Below are 23597 nucleotides of genomic sequence, written 5' to 3'. Positions count from 1 at the left end.
CGGGGCCCGGGGCTCGCGCCGACGGGTCCCTGTCCGGGACAAACCAGGCAGAGACCCGCCGGAACGGAGCGCCCGGCCCGGCCGTCTCCCGTCTCCAGCATTAACCACTCAGCTGATGTTGCTGTTCCCGCGCGTTTAGACCCGTAAAGAGGCGGGTGGTGGAGCTGGTTCTGCAGTGCCACCACGACGGTGTTAGTGCCAAGAGTGCGAGAAAGACGCTCGAACGTGTGTTTTCAAATGACTGAGGCATAAATAAGGACCAAAGCTATAACCTACAGACCAAGCCTGATCAATAAATAGCAATCAGGCCGTCCCGTCCTGCTCCATAACCCCCCTGAGCCTAGCTCCGGGTTTAACCACAGTTTGCTGGGATGCTGATCTAGCACCTTCCTACAGGACAAGCTGCCTCCAAATAGTTACATACATGTACATGCAGACGCACATGCTGATGTGTGTGTGTGCATGTGCAAATTGTGTGCATGTGCAAATTGTGCACGTGCATTTTGTGCTTATACATAAATTTTACAGAATATTATATAGATACACTTAGATATGTATATACATATTATATATATGTGTTTCTACTTGAACAAGTTTTGTTAAATGCACTTTTTGCGCTACATCAGCACTTAGTAGACTATTTCTTACCTTGCTTGAAGCTTTCCTTTAAAATCCACGGTTCTGAAGACAGGTATAGGCTCTCCTTTATAAACTTACATTTACTAAGGGTAACTATTAAACATTTCTCTTAGACCATTTCCTCTGCTAACTGAAATGAATATTTCGTTTTGGGGTTTTTTTCAATAACCAGAACCACCAGCTATTACCCTGTTTTCTTCATTTACCAGCTCTTGCTAACTAGAAAAAGTTGTAACAGTTTGTAACAGAGTCGTTCCCCTCTACACCCTGACACAAAATTGACCTAAAATTAAAATGAATCATTTTCACCTGAATTAATATGTATATTTATATATTGTCCAATTTTTATGCATTTATCCATTCATTTAAAATGCAAGTATTATGTATGCTTAAGTGTATTTTAAAAGTCCCTTTGTATAAATATGGTCATAATGATAAAAAATATTTTCCAGAACAAGAAACTTTGTATGGATGTGCAAACGATGCTTGCATAACCAGTATATTACTGAGTACATTGCATCTAGACAACCTTTCGCATTTGGACAGCACACTCAAATTACTGTAATCTGATGGCTCAAAGAATATGTGGAAAATAAATAGAAGACTACTGATGATACATAAAAGTCTGTGATGATGGATATTTAGCAAATTATGGCTAACTAGGGAGTGCCAAAGAAAATCATGTGACAGAAATCAAACCTTCCAGTTGTGTTAGCTCCTTCTTGCCATGCAAAGACAAGGTAGTTTGGTTGCAACAAGACACAGAAATTGTTCCTGCCTTCCCTGGACGTTTTTGCTTTAGAAAAATCCTTTTGCTTAAGGAAAGAGCATTAGACACCAAAACAGTGAAGCAAAGGGAAGATTTCAATCATGCATTCAAATTAAAACTGAAGGACCTAAGGGGTCAGCATAAAAACTCCACAGTATGATTTCTCCCTCACCCCTTGCTAGCATTTTCTCAGTGTGGGTTGGGTGTTAGTCCTAGGAAGCTGTACAGCGACTCCTACTCATGGGGGACTGAAAGAAGGGGACTTTTGTCTGTCCACATCCAGCTAAGTCCACTGTGCGTTGCTGGCTCAGTACATAATTGATGAAATCTATTTTGGGCTGGATTAATCAATATGCTCTTTTCTATTTTGACATGTGGACCAGACTCTCTTCTGTTAGCTACCAGTCGTTGCATTCCTTAGACAAGTGATCCAGCAGGGACAGACAGCTCCCCGTGCTGACATTGCTACCACATCATGGCTAAGAACATAAATACCAAAGCAAGGATGGTCAAAGTACAGCTCATGCAGAAAGCACAACTTGGCTACACTGCTCAGATAGCTCAACTTAAAGCCTAATGGCATACAGAATAGTAACTTGCTACAGACACGGAGGGAAGTCAACATATCACTTCATTACCTAACATGTTACACTGAGAGTTGCTTAACTGAAAGACATTTGTACAAGCAGAAAGTTTGGATTTATTGCTTAATTCTCCATCTTTAGGTATGAAAAAATAAATGCTGGCTGTTTTTGGAGGGCATGTGCCAAATGAACTGAAATCAGTGGAGCTACTCCAGGGGTGAATTTGGATCACTACATGTTGGACTTTTCAGGAAAAACTGCAGAAATCACAAGACTGCTTGAGACAAAGACCTCATGCAAGTCATATGAACCGTTATTACATTACCGATGGAGGGATGAGGAGGAGCAAAGCAGAAGAAAAGAGAGACATTTTAACTGAAAGAGGACAACATGGGAGACATGTTGTGTGTAAGTGCTGTCAGACCAGGATGCTGCAGCTGCTGTTCAGAGAGAAGGGGCTCCCAGCATAACCAAGAACTTCAGCACATGGAAGCAGCATCTACAGCAGAGGTATTTAATATCACATCATGGTACTTCTGCACTAAGATAGGTTAAGCTTGGGTTCTTCCACTTGTTGTGGGAGTGCAAAACATTCACGTTTGCTTCTAATTACACAGCATCGAACTTTGCAGCTTCAGGCTTGTGAGACTACTGAAAGAGGACTCCGTGCCTTAAATGACAATAAATGTCTTTGATGAGATGAATAGGGAGAAGACTGCACTCCAGCGAGCTCTATGCCAATTAGGGATTATAAAACAGGGAAGGAGCCAACAACCTACAGTTCTGGAGGAGGCAGCATGCCACAGATTACAAATCCTGTTATATTTGAGTCAAATGATAATGCAGGCACCCATCCAATGTAGCTGCTCAGGAAGAGCTTGCAGGCTGCCTGCCATTCATTACCGCTATTTTAATAGTTTTATAATTTACGGCACTGTTATGCTATATGAGCCAAATTAACAGGCTGTGTAAATTATACAGTGGTGAGAAAGGCTCAACATGGCAGGGGGGGCTGGGGTGGAGGGGGGTGGTAGGGGTTAAGGAAGAGAAGACATAAATCTAAACTTTCTGAAATTTCACTCCTGCATCTGACTTTTAGTCCCTGCCCTAAAAGACTGCTATCTAGAGATGAATAAATCAAGGGTAAGAGAGAATAACATGCATTTAGAATTATACCAGTAGAAGCGTCCTCTGCAGTTAAGGCTGTTTTATTTTTGTATGTTCTCATACAAAATAGTATCACATCGTGAGCACTACCATTTACCAAGACAGGAACATACAGACAGCTGCTCCCCTTACAGACGGAGCTGAGAAACTGTACTGGAGATCTGTGACTGATGGGAGGGAGATGAAAATGATGGGACATTCTCAAAGCTAGTGCAGTCAAGGAGAAAGGAAAGAATCACACCAGTAGAATGGTGGTTTTCCAGTGATATAGTTTGCCTTTTTTTCCTGTGCCAGCTGTCGGTTGTAAACAGAGCACCTCTTCCTCTACCCTCACTGCAGCTCCCATGGCTTCACATGCTCCGGAGTTGGAGGTGCCGGATGCAGAGGCCTTGGAGTTACACTGATCCTTTCCAAGAACAGGATGTTGTGGAGAGGTTCACATGGGTGAGTGTGCAGCATCCATAGAACCAAACAGGAGATATTTCATGCTATGATTATTCCAGCCATGATTCAGTATTTAATTACTGAATACATGCTAGTAGCTTCTTGTTCTAAAACACATACCCATTTCTTCATGAAGCAGAGACAAGGCATCCTGTTTGGAGCCGCCACATCCTATGTACATCTAGAGAAGCTGTGTGAAGGATCCTGTGCAACTGTGTACAAGGGGATCAGCAGGTGAGCAAGGATCACCGGTGCCATTAATGCCTTCCCAGTGCCTGCTGAAAACACACATTACAGGAATCCGTAAGAACAAGCTTGAAGCTGGGCAATTCAGAGTACTTGCAGGAAGTTAAAGGCAAATTAGAAGTCCAGCTTTGCTTTTAACCAGGATATTTGCAAAGCCCCATCCCAGTTTTTCAGGGAACTCCTCCACTACAGCCATGGAGTCTCCACAAAGGCACTTTGTTCTGCAGCAGTAGGCCAGGAGATTGTCTGGCTGCACCAGGGAGGGAGCGTGGGTTTTCCTTGGAATGAGGGATCCCTGCATGATGAAAGAATTGGAGGTGAGGCTGTGGTGCATCACATGGGAGCAGAAAAGCTGTGAGAAGGCAGAGTGGGAACACTGCCCAAATCCATGCTCTAGCAGGACGTCAGCAGGATGGTGCTACTCTACCCAGGTGGACTGGCTCCTGTTTTGCTTCTATTGAGGACAAGATGGAAGTGGTTTGCAATACCTTTCTGAGCTTGGCCTAGGTGGGGGAGTGAGCCCTAGAAATTTTGCTTGGGAAAGTGTGGAGCTCCCCAGGGAACTATTAATGTTGCCATGCCAAGCACTGAGGTGCTTCATATGACCTTCCACTCTGACCTGACAGGATCAACGGCCAGTTGGTGGCATTGAAAGTGATCAGGATGCAAGCAGAGGAGGGAGTGCCTTTTAGAGCCATTTGGGAAGGTAAGACATAAAGACCTTCTTCGAGGGAGGGACATTCATAGAATGACGGACTGGTTTGGGTTGCAAATGAACTTAAAGGGGCAGCCACAGCTTCTCTGGGCAACCTGTTTCAGTGTCTCACCACCCTCACAGTAAAGAATTTCTTCCTCACATCTAATCCACATCTACCCTCTTTCAGTTTAAAACTGTTACCCCTCATCCTATCCCTACACCCCCTGACGCAGAGTCCCTCCCCAGCTTTCCTGTAGCCCCTTTCAGCACTGGAAGGCCTCTATAAGGTCTCCCCGGAGCCTTCTCTTCTCTGGGCTGAACACCCCCAACTCTCTCAGCCTGTCTGCACAGGGGAGGTGCTCCAGCCCCCAATCATCTTCATGGCCTCCTCTGGATACGCTCGAGCAGGTCCATGGCCTTCTGATGTTGGGGGCCCCAGAGCTGGACACAGCACTGCAGGTGGGGTCTCATGAGAGCGGAGTAGAGGGGAAGAATCCCCTCCCTCGACCTGCTGGCCACACTGCTCTTGATGCAGCCCAGGACACGGTTGGCTTTCTGGGCCGTGAGCGCACATTGCTGGCTCACAGTCAGTTTTCCATCCACTAATATCCCCAAGTCCTTCTCCGCAGGGCTGCTCTCAATCCACTCCTTGTCCAGCCTGTATTTGTGCTTGGGATTGCCCCGACCCATGTGCAGGACCTTGCCCTTGGCCTTGTTGAACTCCATGAGGTTTGCACGGTCCCACCTCTCCAGCCTGTCCAGGTCCCTCTGCATGGCACATCCCTTCCCTCCAGAGTGTTGACAGCTTGGCGTTGTTGGCAAACTTGCTGAGGGTGCACCCTTCAAGAGCTTTTGTTTTAACCCGAAAAAGCTCCATGTGACATCTTCCTATGTCCTTTCTTGCCTACTTAATGTGCTGACTGTCCTTCTCCCAAAATTCTTGGTTTCCTTATCCCCCCCTGAATGAAGTCTTTGTACTGGCTTGGGTGAGCATGTGATGGTCAGAGAGGGAACCTGCTGGACAGTGTATTCGCTTGTAACAGATGCATCCAAGTGGTAGGGAAAGTGCCAGCTGCAGCCAGAGCATGTCCTCTCTAGCAGTGTAGTGGCCCTCTTACACCTCCTGAGTGCTACCTGCTCCATAGTTGCTTTCTCACTCCCATTTTCATACACTAGCATTGCACAGCAGTTTTTGACACTATTGCATCAGGCAGTTGTGGACTGGAAGTGCCCTTTGCGCCAGGGTCTCTGCTTGCTGTTATCACAAATGGTGCCACTTGTCTGTGCGATGGCAGCTGATATCTGGACCATCACACATCCCAGCCTGAAGAGAAATGCTTTTGGTAAAATTGGTGTTTAATAACCTGGTGAGAAATTCTTTCTGTTGGTCAACTTTGTAGAGCACTGGGCAAAATGTCTGCAGCTTTCTCAATTTCTTTGAGGAAGAAATGGTTTTAAGTGCTTGATTTCAGCTGAATGTATTTACATGTCCCTGCAGACCAAGTTCACAAACTGCCTGGTTGATTAAGGCTTCTATTTTCGTCTGCCCTACAATCCCAAGAGGATCATAATTTGGTTTCTTCCTTACACAGAAATACACAACCCTTATGCCAGTCTGTTGTCTAGTATTAGTGAGAGCTATCAATGTAAGAGGTCACACATATCTTGGTTTTTTATTTCTTACTGCAGTTCAAAACTAGGGTTGATCTTGTCAGCATGGGGATGGAGTGTCAGGGACCAGCTGTGCCAGCTTTCACAAAGCAGCCCTAGCACAGAATGACTCTCATAGCAGTCAACTCAGAATAACAAGAGAGGTCAGTGGACTCACTCCAGGTTTATAACAGTGTAATTAAGATAAGAAAGTTTACAAAGTCCTTAGTCCAATTCTGGGTGAAAGCAGAGTTACCTAAATATACCTATTTACTGAATGGCTTATATTACATTTCCTATACACTCATTTGCTGTGGTGTTTTTGCTCTGCATTTACACTTGTAGCCCACCAGTAAAATGAGCCTTAAAAGCTTTATCTACATAGAAGTAATGATGCTGTAAAGATCAGCACCCCTTTAACATGCTCTACTGGACAGGCTGAGAGCCTTAACTTCATTCATTATGGGAGAAAACAAGGGTGATCCTATGAAGGGTCTACTTTAAATAGATCTTTTGTGTACTGCTGAGCTTTGCAGCATCTGACACCTCAAATTTACAATGTAAGTCAGTAGCGCAAACAAAGCACAAGATTTATTGACACGGTGCATTCTCTGCTACTCTGGAGGAATGGCACTCCCCTCTCAAAGAGCTGCTTCACCCCAGGAAGCCCCACAGAGGTGAAATGCTACTTCTCCACAGTTTTTTATTTCCACTGCCTTGCTGTGTGCATTATCTCCTTCCACATGCGTTTAAATTTCAGTTCTGGCTGTAGCACCTGACACCCCAGCAGGGGGTTGTAGAAGCAGCCAAGTGAGGAGCAGTTCCCAGAGGCCTGATTCAAGCTCAGGGGCTGAATTCTCCATATTACTATGGACCCTCTGTACTGCTCCTCTGGAGCAACAGTTCTGGTCATGTGGGATTTCTGACGTATCACAGAACCAGGTTAGCAGCCGTTTGCCATAGCAGATGGGATCTAGCCAGAGTATCTTTACCAGGTTCATAGGCAATTAGGTGCAACGTGGAGCATGTTTAAGGCAAAACTATTCGCAGCTAAAAGGACTAGTATCACAACCAGAGGCAGTTTAGCTGCAGCAGTACCAAGCTCTGTGCAAGAACTATTTACAATCCGTGCTGTTTCCAGTAGTTATGCTGAATCAGGCATCCCTTGCTGCTCAGCAATCTCAGTATTGACATATGCTTAGGCCACAGCTGTGTAATACAGTATATCTAGCTGTAGGGCTTTTAGAACCAGGTGAAATTGTTACAGCCACAAAAGGCAAAGTGCTAATCCAGTATAAATTTGCTTTGCCAGCATGAAACTCTTCAAATATCTTTTGTAGATTGTTTGAAAAACAAAAGGCAGCTTTTATCCAGGCCTCCCACGGCCGGCCCAAGCTCTGTATTATGTGCTTCGGCTAATTCAGCAGAAATGAGCTTGTATGCCCATGCCTTATCTGCATGAAATTTGTAGCACTGCATGGTCTGACAATAATTTGGTTTTAATCAGCAGGAAAGGGTGAGTCTGGAGTAGCTCGGAGGCTAATGTGCTACGTCAGAAGCTGAACTAAAATCTGGAGTCAGGGACCCCTCTTTTTGTAGAGCTTTGGGGCTTTTGTCTGCATGGTTTTGGTATAACAGCTGGTTTGGATTCTTCAGTAGTGCCAGGGATCTACAGGCAAAGTGATTCCAGCTCTACCACTTCCTTGCGTTCCTCCTTTGTACAGAGCTACAGCAACTACTGTCTCAAACTTATGGTAGCAAACGATGAAGCTGTGCATGCTCTTCCTCCATAAAGACTATCTTTGAGACTTTCTACTGAGAAGCTGCCTTCATCAATATGTCATCTGGAGCCTGCTTTATCCTGAGAAACCTCATGCATGTCTGGAAGTCTCAGAAGCAAGCCTCAAACTTTTGTCTTAGCATCAGTCAGTGCTCTATGGTCTATATGGAAGCAAAGACTCTTCCATGCACTGCTCACTCCATCAGCAAACCCTAGATGTGCTGAGGCTTGACAGAAGCATGTCAGCATCTAAGGACCAGGGCCACACAGTTGGAATGATGCTTTTAGATGGTTACGCTGAAAGAAAAAAATGTGCCAAAGTTGTATAAATACAAACAAGCTACTGTTCACTCAGTAACTTCATCTCTGCTCTTCGATTTTTAAACCAGAGAAAGTAACCATTATGCTTTTTCCAAGCTAAAAGCACAAAGCTAAATTCATATTTCAGCTTAGCATCTAAAGTAATTATTTTGGCAGATTTTTACACCCTGATATTGTGAGGCTGGAAGCTGACAGAAACTCAGTATTGCCCAGAAGTCTCCTAAGGTCTCTGCTGAGAGCACAGGCCAGGAGGCGGATGGGAGAAGGATGAGAAACTCAGTGACAGGCCAGGGGCTGCTGCATTCTGGCTGTGGGAGCTCCTAGCCCCTGACTCTTGGCATTTTCCTTGAAGAAATAATTTCTCCTCAGCTGAGAAGCTGACAGCTGGGAACTGTAAACTGCTATTTCTGACAGAGGCAAAATCCCACCTCTGAGAGATGGACGGGTTCCTGCCAAGCCCAAAGCACTGACGCTTGCTTCTCTAAGGGGCTGTTCTCCAGACTCAGTAGCTGCTGCTTCTTACAGAACTGCCAAGTTTGGACTACTTCTCCACAGTTTTTTATTTCCACTGCCTTGCTGTGTGCATTATCTCCTTCCACATGCAGCAGTGGTTAAGTTGACCTTCCTTTTGTGTTTTCCCAGCTTCTCTTCTCAAGCGTTTGAAGCATGCCAACATTGTACTGCTTCATGACATTATCCAGACCAAGGAGACACTAACATTTGTCTTTGAATACATGGTGAGTTGATGTTTTTCTAGCTTCCTGTGGAGCTAGTACTGGGAAGTGGCTGCATAATTAATTTACTTCATTATGAGACATATACAAAGAAACAAGTAGTAGTCCTTTAGTGCAATGATTGATTTTCCTTCTTGATCTCCTGCTTTCCAGCCACAGCATTACTCTTTTCTTTCTGTATATGCGACAGCTGTATGCAAAAATGATTCCACATCTTGTCTCTATGAGGATGGCATACACTATTTACCTCCATTTCTGCCTTGACAACACAATAAAAGTACTGCTCTTGAGCCACAGCAACGATAGGAAATAATGATACGAGCTCACATCCCAGTTGGGGTCAGATTTGGCACTGACCCCAGTAGCTCACCATGACCAAGCTGTGGTTGTTCTCATGGGGAGGGCAGGATGCCAGTAAAAAAGTTCTCTGCATGAGTCTTGCTACTTCTGTTGCTTTTCCTGATAGCTATCAACCAAATTATATGGAAAGCATGGGGACTAGTTTTTCTTCCTGCAGCTTTATGATTATTTCTGGCACAAAGTATGAATTCTGTTAACTATCAGCTTCAGGTCATAAATCGCTAGAGTGAGATAACAGGTCAGCCAGGACCCTGATTTGACCCAGCACTTAAGAACATCCTTATGCGCTGCATCAGATCAGATGTTCACCAAGGTGAAAGAGACACCTTTGTAGCTGTTGCATATTTTTTCCATTTATAGAAGAGGCGTTGTTGGTAGAAGCATTTTACACCAGTAGCTTTGCCTCAAGTTCTCCTCTTTTATTTAGCACACAGATCTAGCACAGTACATGGGCCAGCATCCTGGAGGACTTCATTCGTGCAATGCTATGGTGAGTTCCTTAGAAGACTAGTATCCTATAAAGCATGAGGAGGTGTTATTTTCCACTATGTATGATCACTGTAAATTGCTTGCTTATATTTATTTGTTCCACATATAACAAAAACTTGACGGAAAAGCTGCCTTTGATGAAGATGAATCAACCTCCTTCTCAGACTCCAAAGCCTTTTTTCACTTTAGCCCCTCTTTCAATTTTCTGATCCTGCAAGAAGACATTCAGCTTTTGTGAACAATGACATCTTGTGGCAAGGAACTCTGTTTCTACACAAATTTGTATCCCCTTATCATTAGAACACACTATTCATCTCTAATTAAAAATTCTCAAATGTCACTCTCTCCTGGAATTATCTGGAACTATCTTCATATTTACAGCCATTTAAATCCCTTTTGTTTCTACCACAGCTTTTTGGGATCAGTTGACAGGACCTGAGCACAGCTGAAGATGTACCCTTACTCTATAGACAGATGTTACAATAGTCTCCTGCTCTCCTTTTTAAGCATCTTCACATTTAATTAACTTTCAGGATTGTTGCTGCACAGTGACTTAAGGTTTCAGTGCAGATGTCCTCAGTAACTGCCTGGGTCCTTTTCCTGAGCAGCTTCAGTTCATTTATCTTATAGCTGTCAACAATAATGTCGTACCTTATCAAACTGCCTATTCATCTGACTTTGTCAGATCTCTCTGAAGTTCCTCACTGTCACTTCTTATCACAGCTAATCTAAATACTTCTGTCATCTTCAAATGTTGCCACCTTGTTCACATCTTTTTCCAGATAGTTGTTAAGCAACACCAATTCGAATGAAGTTTCTTGGGGCCTCAGATTTTAAACATTCTTAAAGCTCAGATACATCCAAAATGCAGTGTTGTACTTTTGGCACAGATCTCAAGGGCTCTGCCACCAAGCAGGCTTGTAAAGCACACGGCTGTAACATGTACTCACTGGCATTTCTGTGAGTAAACACTAGCCAGCTGCTCTGCTTTCCTGTCCAAAATCCTCATTGTCAGCAAGAACAGAAAAGCAAAATTATTTACTGCTTCTTTAGGAGGGTCATCTAGGTTTGCTTCATTTTTGCTGGTCAGTATTGTTTGTTTTTTCTCTGAGTGATTCCTATCAAATATGATGCAAGCACGCAGAATATTACAGGGACACTTTTGTGGTACAGAAATGACCTATGGGTGTCACTGTTTTTCCTCCTCTTCAGATTAAACTTCTGGTGAAAAATATCTTTTCTCCAGTGAAGTCTAATTACTTTTACTGTGTTTTGTTTCTATGCAACTGTGCAACTTCACACTTTGTTTCAGCTCAACTTATTTTACCCCAGGTTTATTTACACTGCCACAGTGGTGAGCGTTAGCTATTTCTTGCTTGCTTGCTTGTTTTTCTGCTTGCTTGCTTCATCATACCTCATTTGCCATACCCGTTCGAGTCAAGTCCTTGTGTTTTCTCCCAGCTTGAAGATAACAGTTTACATTGTCAACGAAGTCAATTCACTGGCCGTTTATACTGGGAAGAGGTGATATGTACAGCGGCCACAGAACTCCCTCTGCTGGTGTCAGCTGGCTCAAATGGGCAAAACTTCCAGCTGCTTAAGCCTGCATTTTGCTTGGCTGTATGTCTGTCTTGAACACTGAAATCAGAATATCTGATGTTCTGAAACCTGGGTCTGTGCTTTGGCAAGTTGCACTTGCTTCTTCAATCAATAGTCCATTTCTAAAGAAAAATGAAATTTCCAGAACGTGCATTTAAGGACTGCACTGTAACTGCCCTCATGGCCAAATATTCCACCCCAAAAATGTCAGAAAGCTGCATACCCCACCACAGTTTTCTCTTCCTCAGCCAGCTCTACTAATTTTGATGATTTTTACTGCTTTCTTACTTGCTTTGTCTCTGCTTTGTTCCAGGAGTTCTCCTGAAGTTCAGAGTTAATGTATCAATGCAAAGTCACACAAAATCATTTCAGTGTTTTGCTGGCTTTTTCTAGCTTTTCATGTTCCAGCTTTTGCGTGGCCTGGCTTACATCCACCAACAACACATTCTTCACCGTGATCTGAAACCCCAGAACTTGCTCATCAGCTGCCTTGGTGAGCTCAAATTAGCCGACTTTGGTGAGTCACAGTTTGGATACTGCTAATATATCTGCTCAGACTGAAGCTTTAGCATGCCTATAGATCTGTATCCACACCCAATTAAGGCATAAAAGCAAAGCTTCTTACTGAACTTTAGGAAAACTATTTCTGTGGTCAGTCCAGCCTTTCTTGCCTTTATACTGATAGGTGCAGGGAATAACCTTATTTAAGTCAGAGTAATTATTGCCACATAAAACCAGTTCAGAAGAACTGAGAATCAACCCCCCTCCCTTCAGAAAATAATGTAACATGTAGAGTACAGTCCACTGCAATGTGCTGTGAACCAAAATGCTTTCTTTCCATTGGTTTGGGATGGATACTTCAGTCACAAATGGTAAAGCCCCACAAAATACAGCATATTGCTTGATCTCGTCTGCCCCAGAGGTATATTCCAGACACACTGTCAGTATCTTGTGTTTAAAGATCCAAGAGAAAATAATGTCCTGTTTCCAGTTACCATCATCTGTGCATTGTACAGGTAGACGAACTGTCCTAACATAGCAGGGTTTTTTGGTTGTTGTTTTTTTGCAGGCCTTGCTCGTACCAAGACCATCCCCAGACAGACATACTCCTCTGAAGTGGTGACACTCTGGTACCGTCCTCCTGATCTATTGCTTGGAGCTACAGATTATTCTTCAGATCTAGATATCTGGTACTGAACAATTTCAAAGCATCTAGGGTCCCTTGCAAAAAATCATCTTTATCTGAATTAAATTAAGTCAACCAAGTTACAGCAGATACAGTCATAAGTAAAGAAATTAACAACCGTGAACAGAAAATGTGTGAGCAGTGGGGAGTTTTGTACTGCTGGGTTCATATAAGTTTTTGGGAATTATGTCACTACATCTCAGTTATGGATTTATATAAATCTCATAATATTTATGAGATATGTACATCTCGTATGGTAACATTTATGAATTGTTTTCAGGTCTTGCAACAGAATACCTTTGCTTATACAAAACCTACTGGTTTGTATCAATGTGGTTGGCTGAGTTAGTGGTAGCTCTCTATAGTAATGGCTTTGTGAAGAAACAATGGATCCAGTCACAACTGCACCAACAGTGACTTTGGCCTTGGTAACAAAAGGTGGCATTAAACGTTTTCTGTATGGGTCTGGAGATCAAAAGGTTTCTGAGACTTTCACTATTTCTGTGATAGTTTGTCCTTCTTCTTCTCAGAGAACATGTTTTGGGTGCATTTCATACAGGGGAAAGCCTGTGTTCTGTTAAAGACTTCTTACCTCATGAGCTCTATCCCAAAATCTTAACGTGGCTGGGAATCACAGGAAACAAGCTGCATGTTAGTGGAGCTGAAAGGAGAGTAGTCTCTGAGAGCAAGCAGAAAGCAGGAGAGGATAAGGACTTCATAAGGCATCCCACTGGTCCTTTTGAGCTGGCCTGGATGCGTAGCGGGGCCTAGGGTTCATCCTCACTTCTGCACCAGACTGAGCCTGCTTCCAGTGACCCAGTCCTGACTTACAGACAACATGCAGCTCATGAAGTTGCAGGAGACCACCCTTATTCTGGGCAATTTTACATCCGTACGCAATATTGCTGTTTCACCCTTTCTTCAGACCAGTTAATTTTCTGCCTGTGCCTGTCACACCGGAACTTTTCTTAACTGCTCTGCAGAGCCAAAGTCTAGGAAAGGGTGGGAGCGCAGCAGGCTGAAGAGTGTGCAAGAAGAGGGCTGGGTAAGTTTACAAACAGCAAAACTCCAGGTGTTCTCAGGCTCTATCCCGCTCCAGAGATCTGCAGCTTATCAGAGACTCCGATAGCCTAAGTCTGGAGGGCAGTTCAGGAAAACAGGAGTTTTTCATTTGTTCACTTCCCTAGGCCTGTTGCTAATTTAATTGCTTAAAGATTTCTCCAAGGAGGAAGACCTTGCTAAATTCTAATGACTTCCAGCTGCTAAGCCAGTCTAAATAGTCCTGTTGTCTCTCTGCCACTACCTGTCACCTCTCCCCTCCAGAGAGTCTCTCAGGAACGTCTGCTGAGTTTGAAGAAGATGCCTGCCTAGCAGACTGGGGGGGTTGTATTAGGCAGATGCTGGTATAAGCCTGGGATGATTTTTTACTGAAAGTTGACTCCTGTCCAAAGCTCTGGCTGTGCACAGAAAGCCTGGCATTTCTGCCTGTGCAAAACCAACATCCCCACTACAAAACTGCTCTAGTGTAATGAATAGCAATATAGGAGTGGTATACAAAGATCCCATCCAGCACTCTGACCAGCTATAACAGCACAGTACTCTCAGTCCCACTGAACTACATTCACACTATAGGCACCTTTGTTATAATGCCTCCTTATAATAACAACATTCAAAGTGTTTGCCATAAAGAAAGAAGTCACGCTGAGAGAATAGAGAGTACTTCAGTGAGCTCCATTCAGTAACTTCCTCTAACAAGAGTCATTTATTATCTTGATGTACACTGCATTTAAGTTCAATTTTTGTCTATTAGGAAATAATGTGAATTCACACAGATGTTACTTGTCTATTGGGAAGAAAGGAAAAAAAAAGCCCTATGTCTTTTGGATGCTGCAATTTACATGAAGGCAGGTCAGAATGCCCTTGGTAATGGCATGAGACAGTGGGTGTTAAAGCCTTGGTTTAAAGAAACCAATTATAACAAAATAAAACATTATGGCAATTCATGCATAGTGTGCTTGAGCAGCAATACTGTCAGTGGGAGGCACATGGGAAGTGAATGAGGCCTTGAATAGATGAAGAAAGAGATACAGAAGGAGACTCACTCACTCCTGGACTAACTAGAAAAGCTGCTTTAATCTCTCTGTATCTTTTTTCTCTCTCTTTCTCCCTCACTATCTCTTTAAGACATTAGAAGATTCAATTAAGGGATTTCAGGGAGACTAACATTTCAGGGAGATAACACTGCATATCAGAAAGACTTTTTCTCTTTTTTTTTTAAACACTAAGTGCTTTATGCATGTGCCGCACTAGTAGCTGCTAACATTATTCCTGCCTTAAGGCATTTCTTCTTTTCAGTTAGGCTTTCCCTATATTGAAATCTTGCATTAAAAATAATTTTTTAAAAAAATTCAGATTAATCTTTCCAGGTAGATTCATGTAGAACAGGAGCTTAACATGGACCTGCCAGGCCCACTACAGCCTTCTCCCCAGACTGGTTTGCCAAACTGGGACGTATAGGCTAAGGGCTCCACTGTATAGAACACACTCAGTGAGGAACAAGAAAAAGGATGTATTTCTGGTTCAATATAAAATTGCAATCTCCCAATACCAGAAGAACTGTGGAGAGGGAACTCTGGGATGCCACAGAGATATCTTAGATCTTAATCCTGTTGAAGTAGTCTCCACTGTGTGATGTAGCACTGCAGGCTGAAGAGTAAGTTCAAACCTGCCCCAGGGATTGCAGGCAACTGCCACTGTGTTGTCTGAACCAGCTCTGTTTATGCTCACTAAATATCCCTATAACCAGTTATACCTCTCCTATTACTTTAGCAGTCACTATCTTGGTTTGCATGCACATGTGGCACATGCTGAAACATCATGTCTAGGCTTCTTCCGGAAAGACCCCTCCCTTTGCCCTAGCTGTTCCCAAGGCAGCTGTATGGGACTGAGATCCTTTGAGAAACTTGTAGACTGGAAGGGGTAAGAGGATCTTGGAAATTAGTATCAGAGGGGTAAGAAGGAAAAGGGAAGAAACAAAACAATACTAGATCTAAATCTTTAGGATTTATTTAGGATTATAAATAGGAATTTATAATAGATTATAAATAGGAATATTTAAAAGTAAATGTATTTGAATCATCCTTATGAACAGAAGGATCCTCATAATGCTGTCAGAACAGTAACTGTAAATCCCGTATCTCAGAAGGAAAGTTGAGGCCTCTACTTGAAAGGCTAATATGATGGCTAGCACTAGTTTCCAAGGTCCTACTTTAACAGATAGACAAAAATACCTGGGAGAAGAGGGGGGTGCCTATACATCAGTTGTTCTAGACTCCTCTGGCCTTTTTTTGTAAAGACAATTGTATTTCATCTGGAAACAGAGATATAAACAGTCATAATTGCCACTGATGAATCAATACAGTATCAAGCAGGCATTAAAGGCAGCTTGTGAGCCAAGTCTTGCTACAGGAAACAAAAAGGCCTTCCTTTCCAGCAGCTGTGGTTACTCTGAAAGTTTTGTCTTTATTAGAGACACTAAGGTTTAAAGGCTTCCAGAGGTAATGGGAATAAACCGGGAATATAAAAGACAGCTCTACCAGACGGTGCATTTGTAACAACCCACAAGTTGTTCTTCTCCTTAGACTGACAGCTTGCTTACTAGTGAAAAGACTGTTTCATTAGAATTGAATTTTTGAAATCTTTGCTCATGAGTAATTCTTAGCAAACACTAGCTGAATCTAGGAAGAATAGTTCCTGCTGTTGCCAGTCTAATGGCCATTTCTAGCTAGGATATCAGAACCCAAACGGGGGTGAACGTCAGGTTCATTTGCTCCAAAATCACATAGAGCTGATTCTCTTCTCCCTACAACTCAAGAGTACCTAAACTGCTTTGACCATATCCAGTTAAACTGTATGCAATGGAAACAGTGGATTACAGCAGACCCTGTGGCTGCAAAATAGGGTGAACCATTTGGGCATGTACATCAGCTGTGAAAACAGAGGGTTGGTATGACACTGGTCTCAGTAGAATCAATCTGTGGTCTCCAAAATAATATCTAGTGATGTGGTAGTGCTATGAAACACAAAAAATCTATGTCACAAAATCTGTGGGTTAAGTTTCATGATGCCTGGATGCTCTAAAAGCATATTAGACAAGCAAGGAGCTAAGCTCACAAGACCCAAGGTTAGGGTATAGGAAGCTAATGGAAAGTGCAGCAGAGATGTTTATGAAAACAGCATTAGATATGGATCTGCAAACAGGCTTAGCATCACCTGATCCACAAGGATGACCAAAATTAATACCACAGATGAGTTGCATGTCGGGTTTTCAACTGACCACAGCCAGGTGGGAAAAGCATCTACAGTCTTGCAAAAGCAAGGTGCAAGGGGTAACACAGGAGTACAGATAACCAGAAGAGATTACCAGTTGTTGCTCAGCAAGTGAAAATAATACTTTCAGCGCCTGTTAGACAAAACTGGGTTTTCAACATTTGAGCTTAAAGGACTCCAATTTGCTATAACCAAAGAAGATTAAGACTAAACCCTGAAAGGCTGGGCTGGGGCTTAGTCAAAAGATGGGAAACATAGAAAAAGTCTGGAGGAAAAGATTAAAAAGTAAATGACCAGAGTTTTACCCCATACAGTAAGAGATGGAAATAGTTGCAAATAGGTAAGTCTACCCTGACCACAACTATCAGCAGGACTAATCTACACTAGTAAAATTAAGCATTTTTTGTAGGGTTTAGTATGTTGGGGTTTTTTTAAGATGGCTAGTTTGCTTTGGCAAAAGTGCAGAGCAGGAGATGGCATAAAAATAAGAATATTTCAATGTGCAGTTGTCACTGAGTTCTTTATGTTGTGAAATCTTGCCTTCAGTTTTCCAGTGAAGAGCTAATTGCTTCTGAAGGAAAAAAATCACTGTAACAATTAGTGCCTCTGGGTTCTTTCTGTGTCTAATGTATCCTTCAAGCCAATATAGTGTGTAGTAGTTCCCTGTTTATCCTTTCTACTGTTGTCATTCTAATTTTGCACCTTTTTCTCATGGAAAACAATGTAGTATTACAGAGACTTCTGCCACGACCATCTTTTTAGATGGGTTTGTTACAGGATAAATTGAAAGAGACCTGAAACAAATTGTTTGGTGCTGGGAAAAAAGATGGTGCTAGTGGGCTTCTTTTCCAAGGGTATCACCTGTCTTTTCTTGCTGGTAAAGGATTGGGAATGTTTTTAGTGGATGGTGCTGATGAGAAAAAGGAGATGGGAAGAGACTTGTATGGAACTTTGACTGCTTTATTTTTTTTCTAAAGTCCTGGAGGGATGTGACTGTGACGTATCTCTGGTCTGCACCTATTCTATTTGACTTGTCAGCTTTTTAATTCAAGTGTTTCAGTTTGTAGGACTTGGATGAGGTTAATGATACTACATACAACTTGCAACAAGGGACAGTTGCAAGTGCTTAGAACAGTGCTGCAAGAGCAGGGATATATAAGATGGCCCTTCCCAAAGGAAACCTTCCTGACTTCCCACAATCGGTAGGGTTTTTTATAATGCTACATCCTGCCTATCACCACACTGTAGAAGTGTATCAGTCTTCACTGAAGCTATATTTATTTACATATGTACAGACTCCCCGCATCCTGCCTTGCTTCACACAAACACTCTCACTAGATGACATGAGGTGGGTATACAATACCTATGTATCAGACTGGGACTTTTCAGAGATGAGCTGAAATATATATAGGGTTTACCACTTATATCAAGATTTCTGCATTTACGGATGAGGATTTCTAAATTTCCATTCCAATGATTTTCTCTCTTCCTCTCTCCCCTGCCCATCCCAACAATCATACTGTATATGTTGTGAACATGAATGAGTTAATACCTTGGGTTTCTTGCAGGAGTGCAGGCTGTATATTTGTTGAAATGATCCAGGGCCAGCCAGTATTTGCAGGAACTTCTGGTACTCATGAACAGCTAGTGAAGATCTGGGCGGTGAGTAAAATATACCCTGAAATGGGAGAGAAAAAGAATCTGTTGCTCCAGCCCCCTATTTAAAGTCCTGAGCATAGGTCCTGTGAATAGCAGAAATAATTTGGTCCAATCTGCCAAGTGCATAGCAGACTTTGTAATCCATTTTATATTTGGCAACTTTCTTACAGACACAGGAGTAAATCAAATGACTTTCCTTTGATGTTTGTCATCTCATCAAAAATTTAAAGCCAATTAAAGTGACATCAAATTGAAGAAGGCATAAAAGGTGTGCAGGTACTACAAATTCTATTCCTTCTTGTTAAATCCTTTCCTTGCTGTAGGATACAGCACACCATATTCTTACAAAGGAGCTCTAATACTGCTCTTAAACTACCTTGAAAATGGCAAGACCTTGAGGTTTTTCACAGATCCTTCTTCATTTTAACTTGGAACATTTTGCATCATCCAGTTTATGGTGCAGCCCTAGAGACTGTTTTGGCATAATGGAAAGTGTGAAAATACTTTATAAAGGCAGAAGTGAGTGAGTAGACATATTCAGGAGCCTCTTAAGCTGTTTTTTCTGCTGGAGAAACTAAAACACAGAGTCACGTCCTTAGTGCGGCTTGGTGGAATTGAGTTAGTTACCAGCACTAACAGATTCTGTATGTTCCTGACTGCTCATTGCTGACCCTGTTACTAACTCAGCAGGAAGGTCAACCTATAGATTCTTATTGGGTTTTGCTGTAGGTATCTGCCCTTTCACATCTTCTCCCAGGGATTTACTCTTCCACACAGAGTGTTTCCCAAATGAAACTGAAATTTGGAAAGTGGTGAGAAAGACCTTTATAGCCTCAACTCTGTGTAAGTCAGATTTTTCCCTCTTAAGCCCTTCATCGAGAAACACTCCTGTCTGGTAGGGTTTTCCTCTCTGCTTTTAGCTAGAATGTGATAAAAAGTCAGACAAGGAGGTCCAGTTCTTAGACTTGAGTTCAGGCCATTTAAATAAATGCTGAATTTCTCTTCCATAGAGAGGGAAAAAAAATAATTCTTGAGGAAAAAAAAAATCCATATTTGGCCAATTAACAGGGTTCAAAGCCAGGGCAGGGCCCAGTTTCCTGGAGTGTGAATGAAGGGTATCCTTCCACTTACAGCTCTGAAATCTCTGGATACATTTCCTGTGGTTTTGCAGTTGGAGGGTTATAGCCCTATCGTCATTTCTCTGATATTATAACTAATACCGTGATTAATAGGATTTGTGCTATAGAAGGAAAAAAACCCAAACCCTTATTTAAAAATCATGAGGAATCTTTAAAAGCCATGAAATAATTAGTGCCTTTCTCAGAAGGTTTTATGTTATTATACAGTCTGGAATGAAGCTTTGTGTTAGGCCAAGATTTCAAAGCTCCTTAGAGGCTTTCTATGCCTAACACGAGATATTTTGCTGAATGTGAGGTTCAGAATGGGGATTCCTACTGTTTTCTCATAGTCAGTTCCTTTCATGTACTAATAATAGAGGCACCCTGCACTGGTTTTAGAGATCATCTGCATTTGTGTGCAAGAGTCTGTATCACCCAGCATGCTTATGTCCATGTAGGACTGTTGGTTCAAACACTGTATAGATATATGTCTGGAAAATCTCCATTCTGTGAAATGTGTTTGTCCTGTTGAATCATCAGGGCTGACGGGCTGTCATTTCACCAACATTTCTTCTAGAGGCAAGTGCCACCTTAAGCAGTCTCCATCCCCCACCTCTATCCCAGCTGCTCATTCCTGCTCCTGTGTCACTGCTCACATGAACTGGGGAACCTATAACTTGGTTTTCTCCCTGGGTTTCTCTAAGTGAGAACAGTTTATTTACCCAGTTCATCATTTGCCTCAGAGACAGTAACACTAATGACCAGTAGTATTCCCGAAGAGATGACACAGAACCAGGACCAGGACCAAATGGGAAGGGGACAAAGGGGTAGGAGCTACTTAGGCCACCAGTGCTAATTATGGAAGTATGGCCTCAGTGAATGCAAACTGCAGTGTTTCCAGTTCTCTCATGGCATGGAGAGTAAGCAAACCTGACAAACAAGATAAATCATTCAGATTTCAAGAGATCAGGCATAGGTTTTGTATTCAACACCTCCATCTTATTACATTGTGCTGAGAAGGACTTAATGTGGGCTGGATTAGGCTGCAGCATGCCATCAGTGTGCTTCTGTGGCTGAGCCAAACATGTGACAAGTGCCAAATAAATAACTACAAGGCTTCTCTACATAAAACATAAAATATAACTCCCCAACAAAACTAAGCAAAATCAGCTAGGTTGATTCCTTCACCTGGTTCATCAGAGGAGAAGAAAGCAGTTACAGACCAGAGAGGACAGAGAGCACTTAAAGTGCTTGCTGAAATATGGGCATTGTAAATCTATTTCTGACTGAAACTATGCCTCTTCCAAAGTGGACAGAACAGAGCTGCACCAAGACCTTTCACTACAGTAAAAAGCGCCTGCTTGGAGATGCATGGTAGAGTAGTAAGTATAGAGAAGCTGTTTTGCTTTGGCTGATGACATGGACCAGAGAGTTAACAGCTAGATTTAGGGTGGGTACACAACAGAAAACAATCCCCAGAGTGTAATTAATTTAATATAACTCATTGTCTGATTTGGCTAGGAGTCTCACTAAAAGTCTAGAGGGAATAAAGAGGGGAAACAAAAACAAAAAAACCCCACACAAAAAAACCAAAACCAAAACCCAAAAAAAGCCCACCTGCCTTATTACCTTGGAAATTCAAAAATAGATCTAAATTCATGGATTGGAATAGCATCTTTGTAAAGAAAAGTCTCAGAAAAGATAAATATAGAGCCATATTCACATGGCATTCAGTGATTAGTGCTCTGAATGCTTTCATACCTCAAGTCAGCAAAATTTAAGCATTTGCTGAAAATCTTATGTAGCAAAGTACAAATAACTATTTTCTTGAATTCTTCACCAAGGAAGGCAGAGTGCTGAGCTGACCCTGGAGAGTATGATTTTACTATATACTGAACCTCTCCAGCTTCCTCTGATGTCTTTAGGATTGATGCCTGATGGCTCACAAGAAACCTTGAAGAATGAGGACCCAGATGAAGGCAGGGATGGCACTTCAGAACACACACCTGGATTTTCAATGCAGAGTATTTTAGAGGTTTTGCTGTGGCTTCCTGGAAAGCTAAGAGGGTAGCAAAAGAGAGCAAATTCTGGATTCAGGTTCAGATTCTAACTATCTCTTTCCCGTGCACACAGAGTTTGCTTTGGGCAGACCTGCCCTACTTACAAGATAGACACACCAGTCAAGAATGCATCCTCACACAGAGTTGTCAAATTACCCTCAGTGCAAGCCACCTTCTAACATCCTCACATGGCTGAACACTGCAAGACACCTTCTCTTTGGGGAGCTTTCAAGCTTCCAAGACTGATGTTACAGGTGAGCAGAGACAAGGGTCCTACCCCTTGGTCTTTGCTGTGGCAGGCTGAGTCCATAAGCACTTTGGAAATGGACCACAGCAAGCCACCTAATCTGCTTCCCCCCACAGACCACCATGCTAATATGTGCCAGCTGTGAGATGCTGTCCCTGCTTGTGGCTATCTTCTCCAGGTAGCTGTACTTGTCCTCACAACTGTTTACCAACTGTGAGAACAGCAATCGCCTACCAGATGCATAACAAGTGCAACAACAAGGCTTTATATTTTTTTTCTTCTTGCATGTATTTTTTTACTGATGTCTGTTTTCTTGCAAACATCACAAATTTCTGAGGCCAAGTCCCCCGTGTCATATATCTCTGCTTTCATTTTAAGGAAAAGGAGTTGTCTATCACATGTGAAGTGTAACTAATGTGAGAGAAATCTAATGTTGGAGAAGAGAAAGTGAATAAAACGAAATGGCAATTTTCATGTTAAAATTCCACCATTTTTTAAGGAAATTGATAATTTGGGGGTTGTCTGGATGATAAGCTTTGTATGTCTGGAGTTAGCAGTACTGATTTATAATATTGTATCACATGCTGTGAACTCTTTGTAAATACGTGGCTTTACCTCTTTAGCACAACTCATCCATATCAATAGTCACAACGCACTTTGTATGCAGTAATAATAACACTAAACATCTGCAACTGCAGCTGGCACAGAAATCCAGATATGCTTGATCTCACACATTTCAGCAACTAAAATGAGGCTGGAGGAGGCTTTAGTGGCCCAGGCTTTGCTCAGTGAGGACCTACTTCTGAAGCACACAATTCACAATAAAGGCTAAAGACACTGCTGAAGCTCTGGACCTGTCAGGATGAGACACTGGACTGCTTTCTACCAACTGCCAGTAGACCTATCTGACAGCTTTTCTTTTTCACTTCAGAATAGCAGAGGTTTCTATCACAGCTCACAGCCTGTGCTGCCACTGAGCATATCAGCCGCTGCCAGTGCAATTGGGCAGAATAAGTCCCCAGTGCAGCTGTAGCACAGGAGGACACTTTCTGTGGTAAATGGGGCTCAACAGTGTAACCCCTGGGCTGACAAAAACATGCAGGAGTGGCACCTGGCAGTGAAGCTGTATAGGACTTCACTGATGTTCCTGGCAGCAACAACGTTCAGTCTCAGCAGGACCCTTTCTGCTATAAAATCAAGTGCTGAAATGTCAGTGTCCTTTATGCACAGTGGGAGATCCAGCACCAGCCAGGGCAGTGTAAATCTGCGCTGGTTTACAGTAAGGGCCAATCTCTCTCCATCGAGACCAATTCCTGCAGCTCTACACCAAGGCAGAGTACTGGCAGACAGAGGTTATTGCTCTTCTTACTGTCTTTCTCCTTTTGTACAGGTATTGGGGGTCCCAACTGAGGACACCTGGCCAGGACTTTCCAAGCTCCCGAACTATAACCCAGGTAGGATTTAACTCACAACAATGCCATCTTTTTCTCTGAGTCACTAGCCACTCAATTTTTGGGTC

General features: G+C 42.6%; 1 protein-coding gene across 1 annotated transcript in view; it reads left to right on the top strand.

The window, feature by feature from the left end:
* Positions 1–2464: 2464 nt before the first annotated feature.
* CDK15 (cyclin dependent kinase 15) overlaps positions 2465–23597 on the top strand; it is a 38908-nt gene continuing 17775 nt past the window's right edge. Inside the window, exons 1-10 of the mRNA XM_026853273.1 lie at positions 2465–2502; positions 3499–3603; positions 3743–3837; positions 4476–4555; positions 8940–9034; positions 9819–9881; positions 11873–11996; positions 12549–12669; positions 18563–18656; positions 23469–23532. Coding sequence (XP_026709074.1) covers positions 2479–2502; positions 3499–3603; positions 3743–3837; positions 4476–4555; positions 8940–9034; positions 9819–9881; positions 11873–11996; positions 12549–12669; positions 18563–18656; positions 23469–23532 — 865 coding nt within the window. The 5' untranslated portion in view covers positions 2465–2478. The remainder of the gene's footprint in view (positions 2503–3498; positions 3604–3742; positions 3838–4475; positions 4556–8939; positions 9035–9818; positions 9882–11872; positions 11997–12548; positions 12670–18562; positions 18657–23468; positions 23533–23597) is intronic.

Source organism: Athene cunicularia (genome assembly GCF_003259725.1).
Source record: "Athene cunicularia isolate RWA chromosome 7 unlocalized genomic scaffold, athCun1 chr7_part2, whole genome shotgun sequence".
Lineage (NCBI taxonomy): Eukaryota > Metazoa > Chordata > Aves > Strigiformes > Strigidae > Athene > Athene cunicularia.
This window is presented reverse-complemented; position numbering and strand designations above follow the sequence as displayed.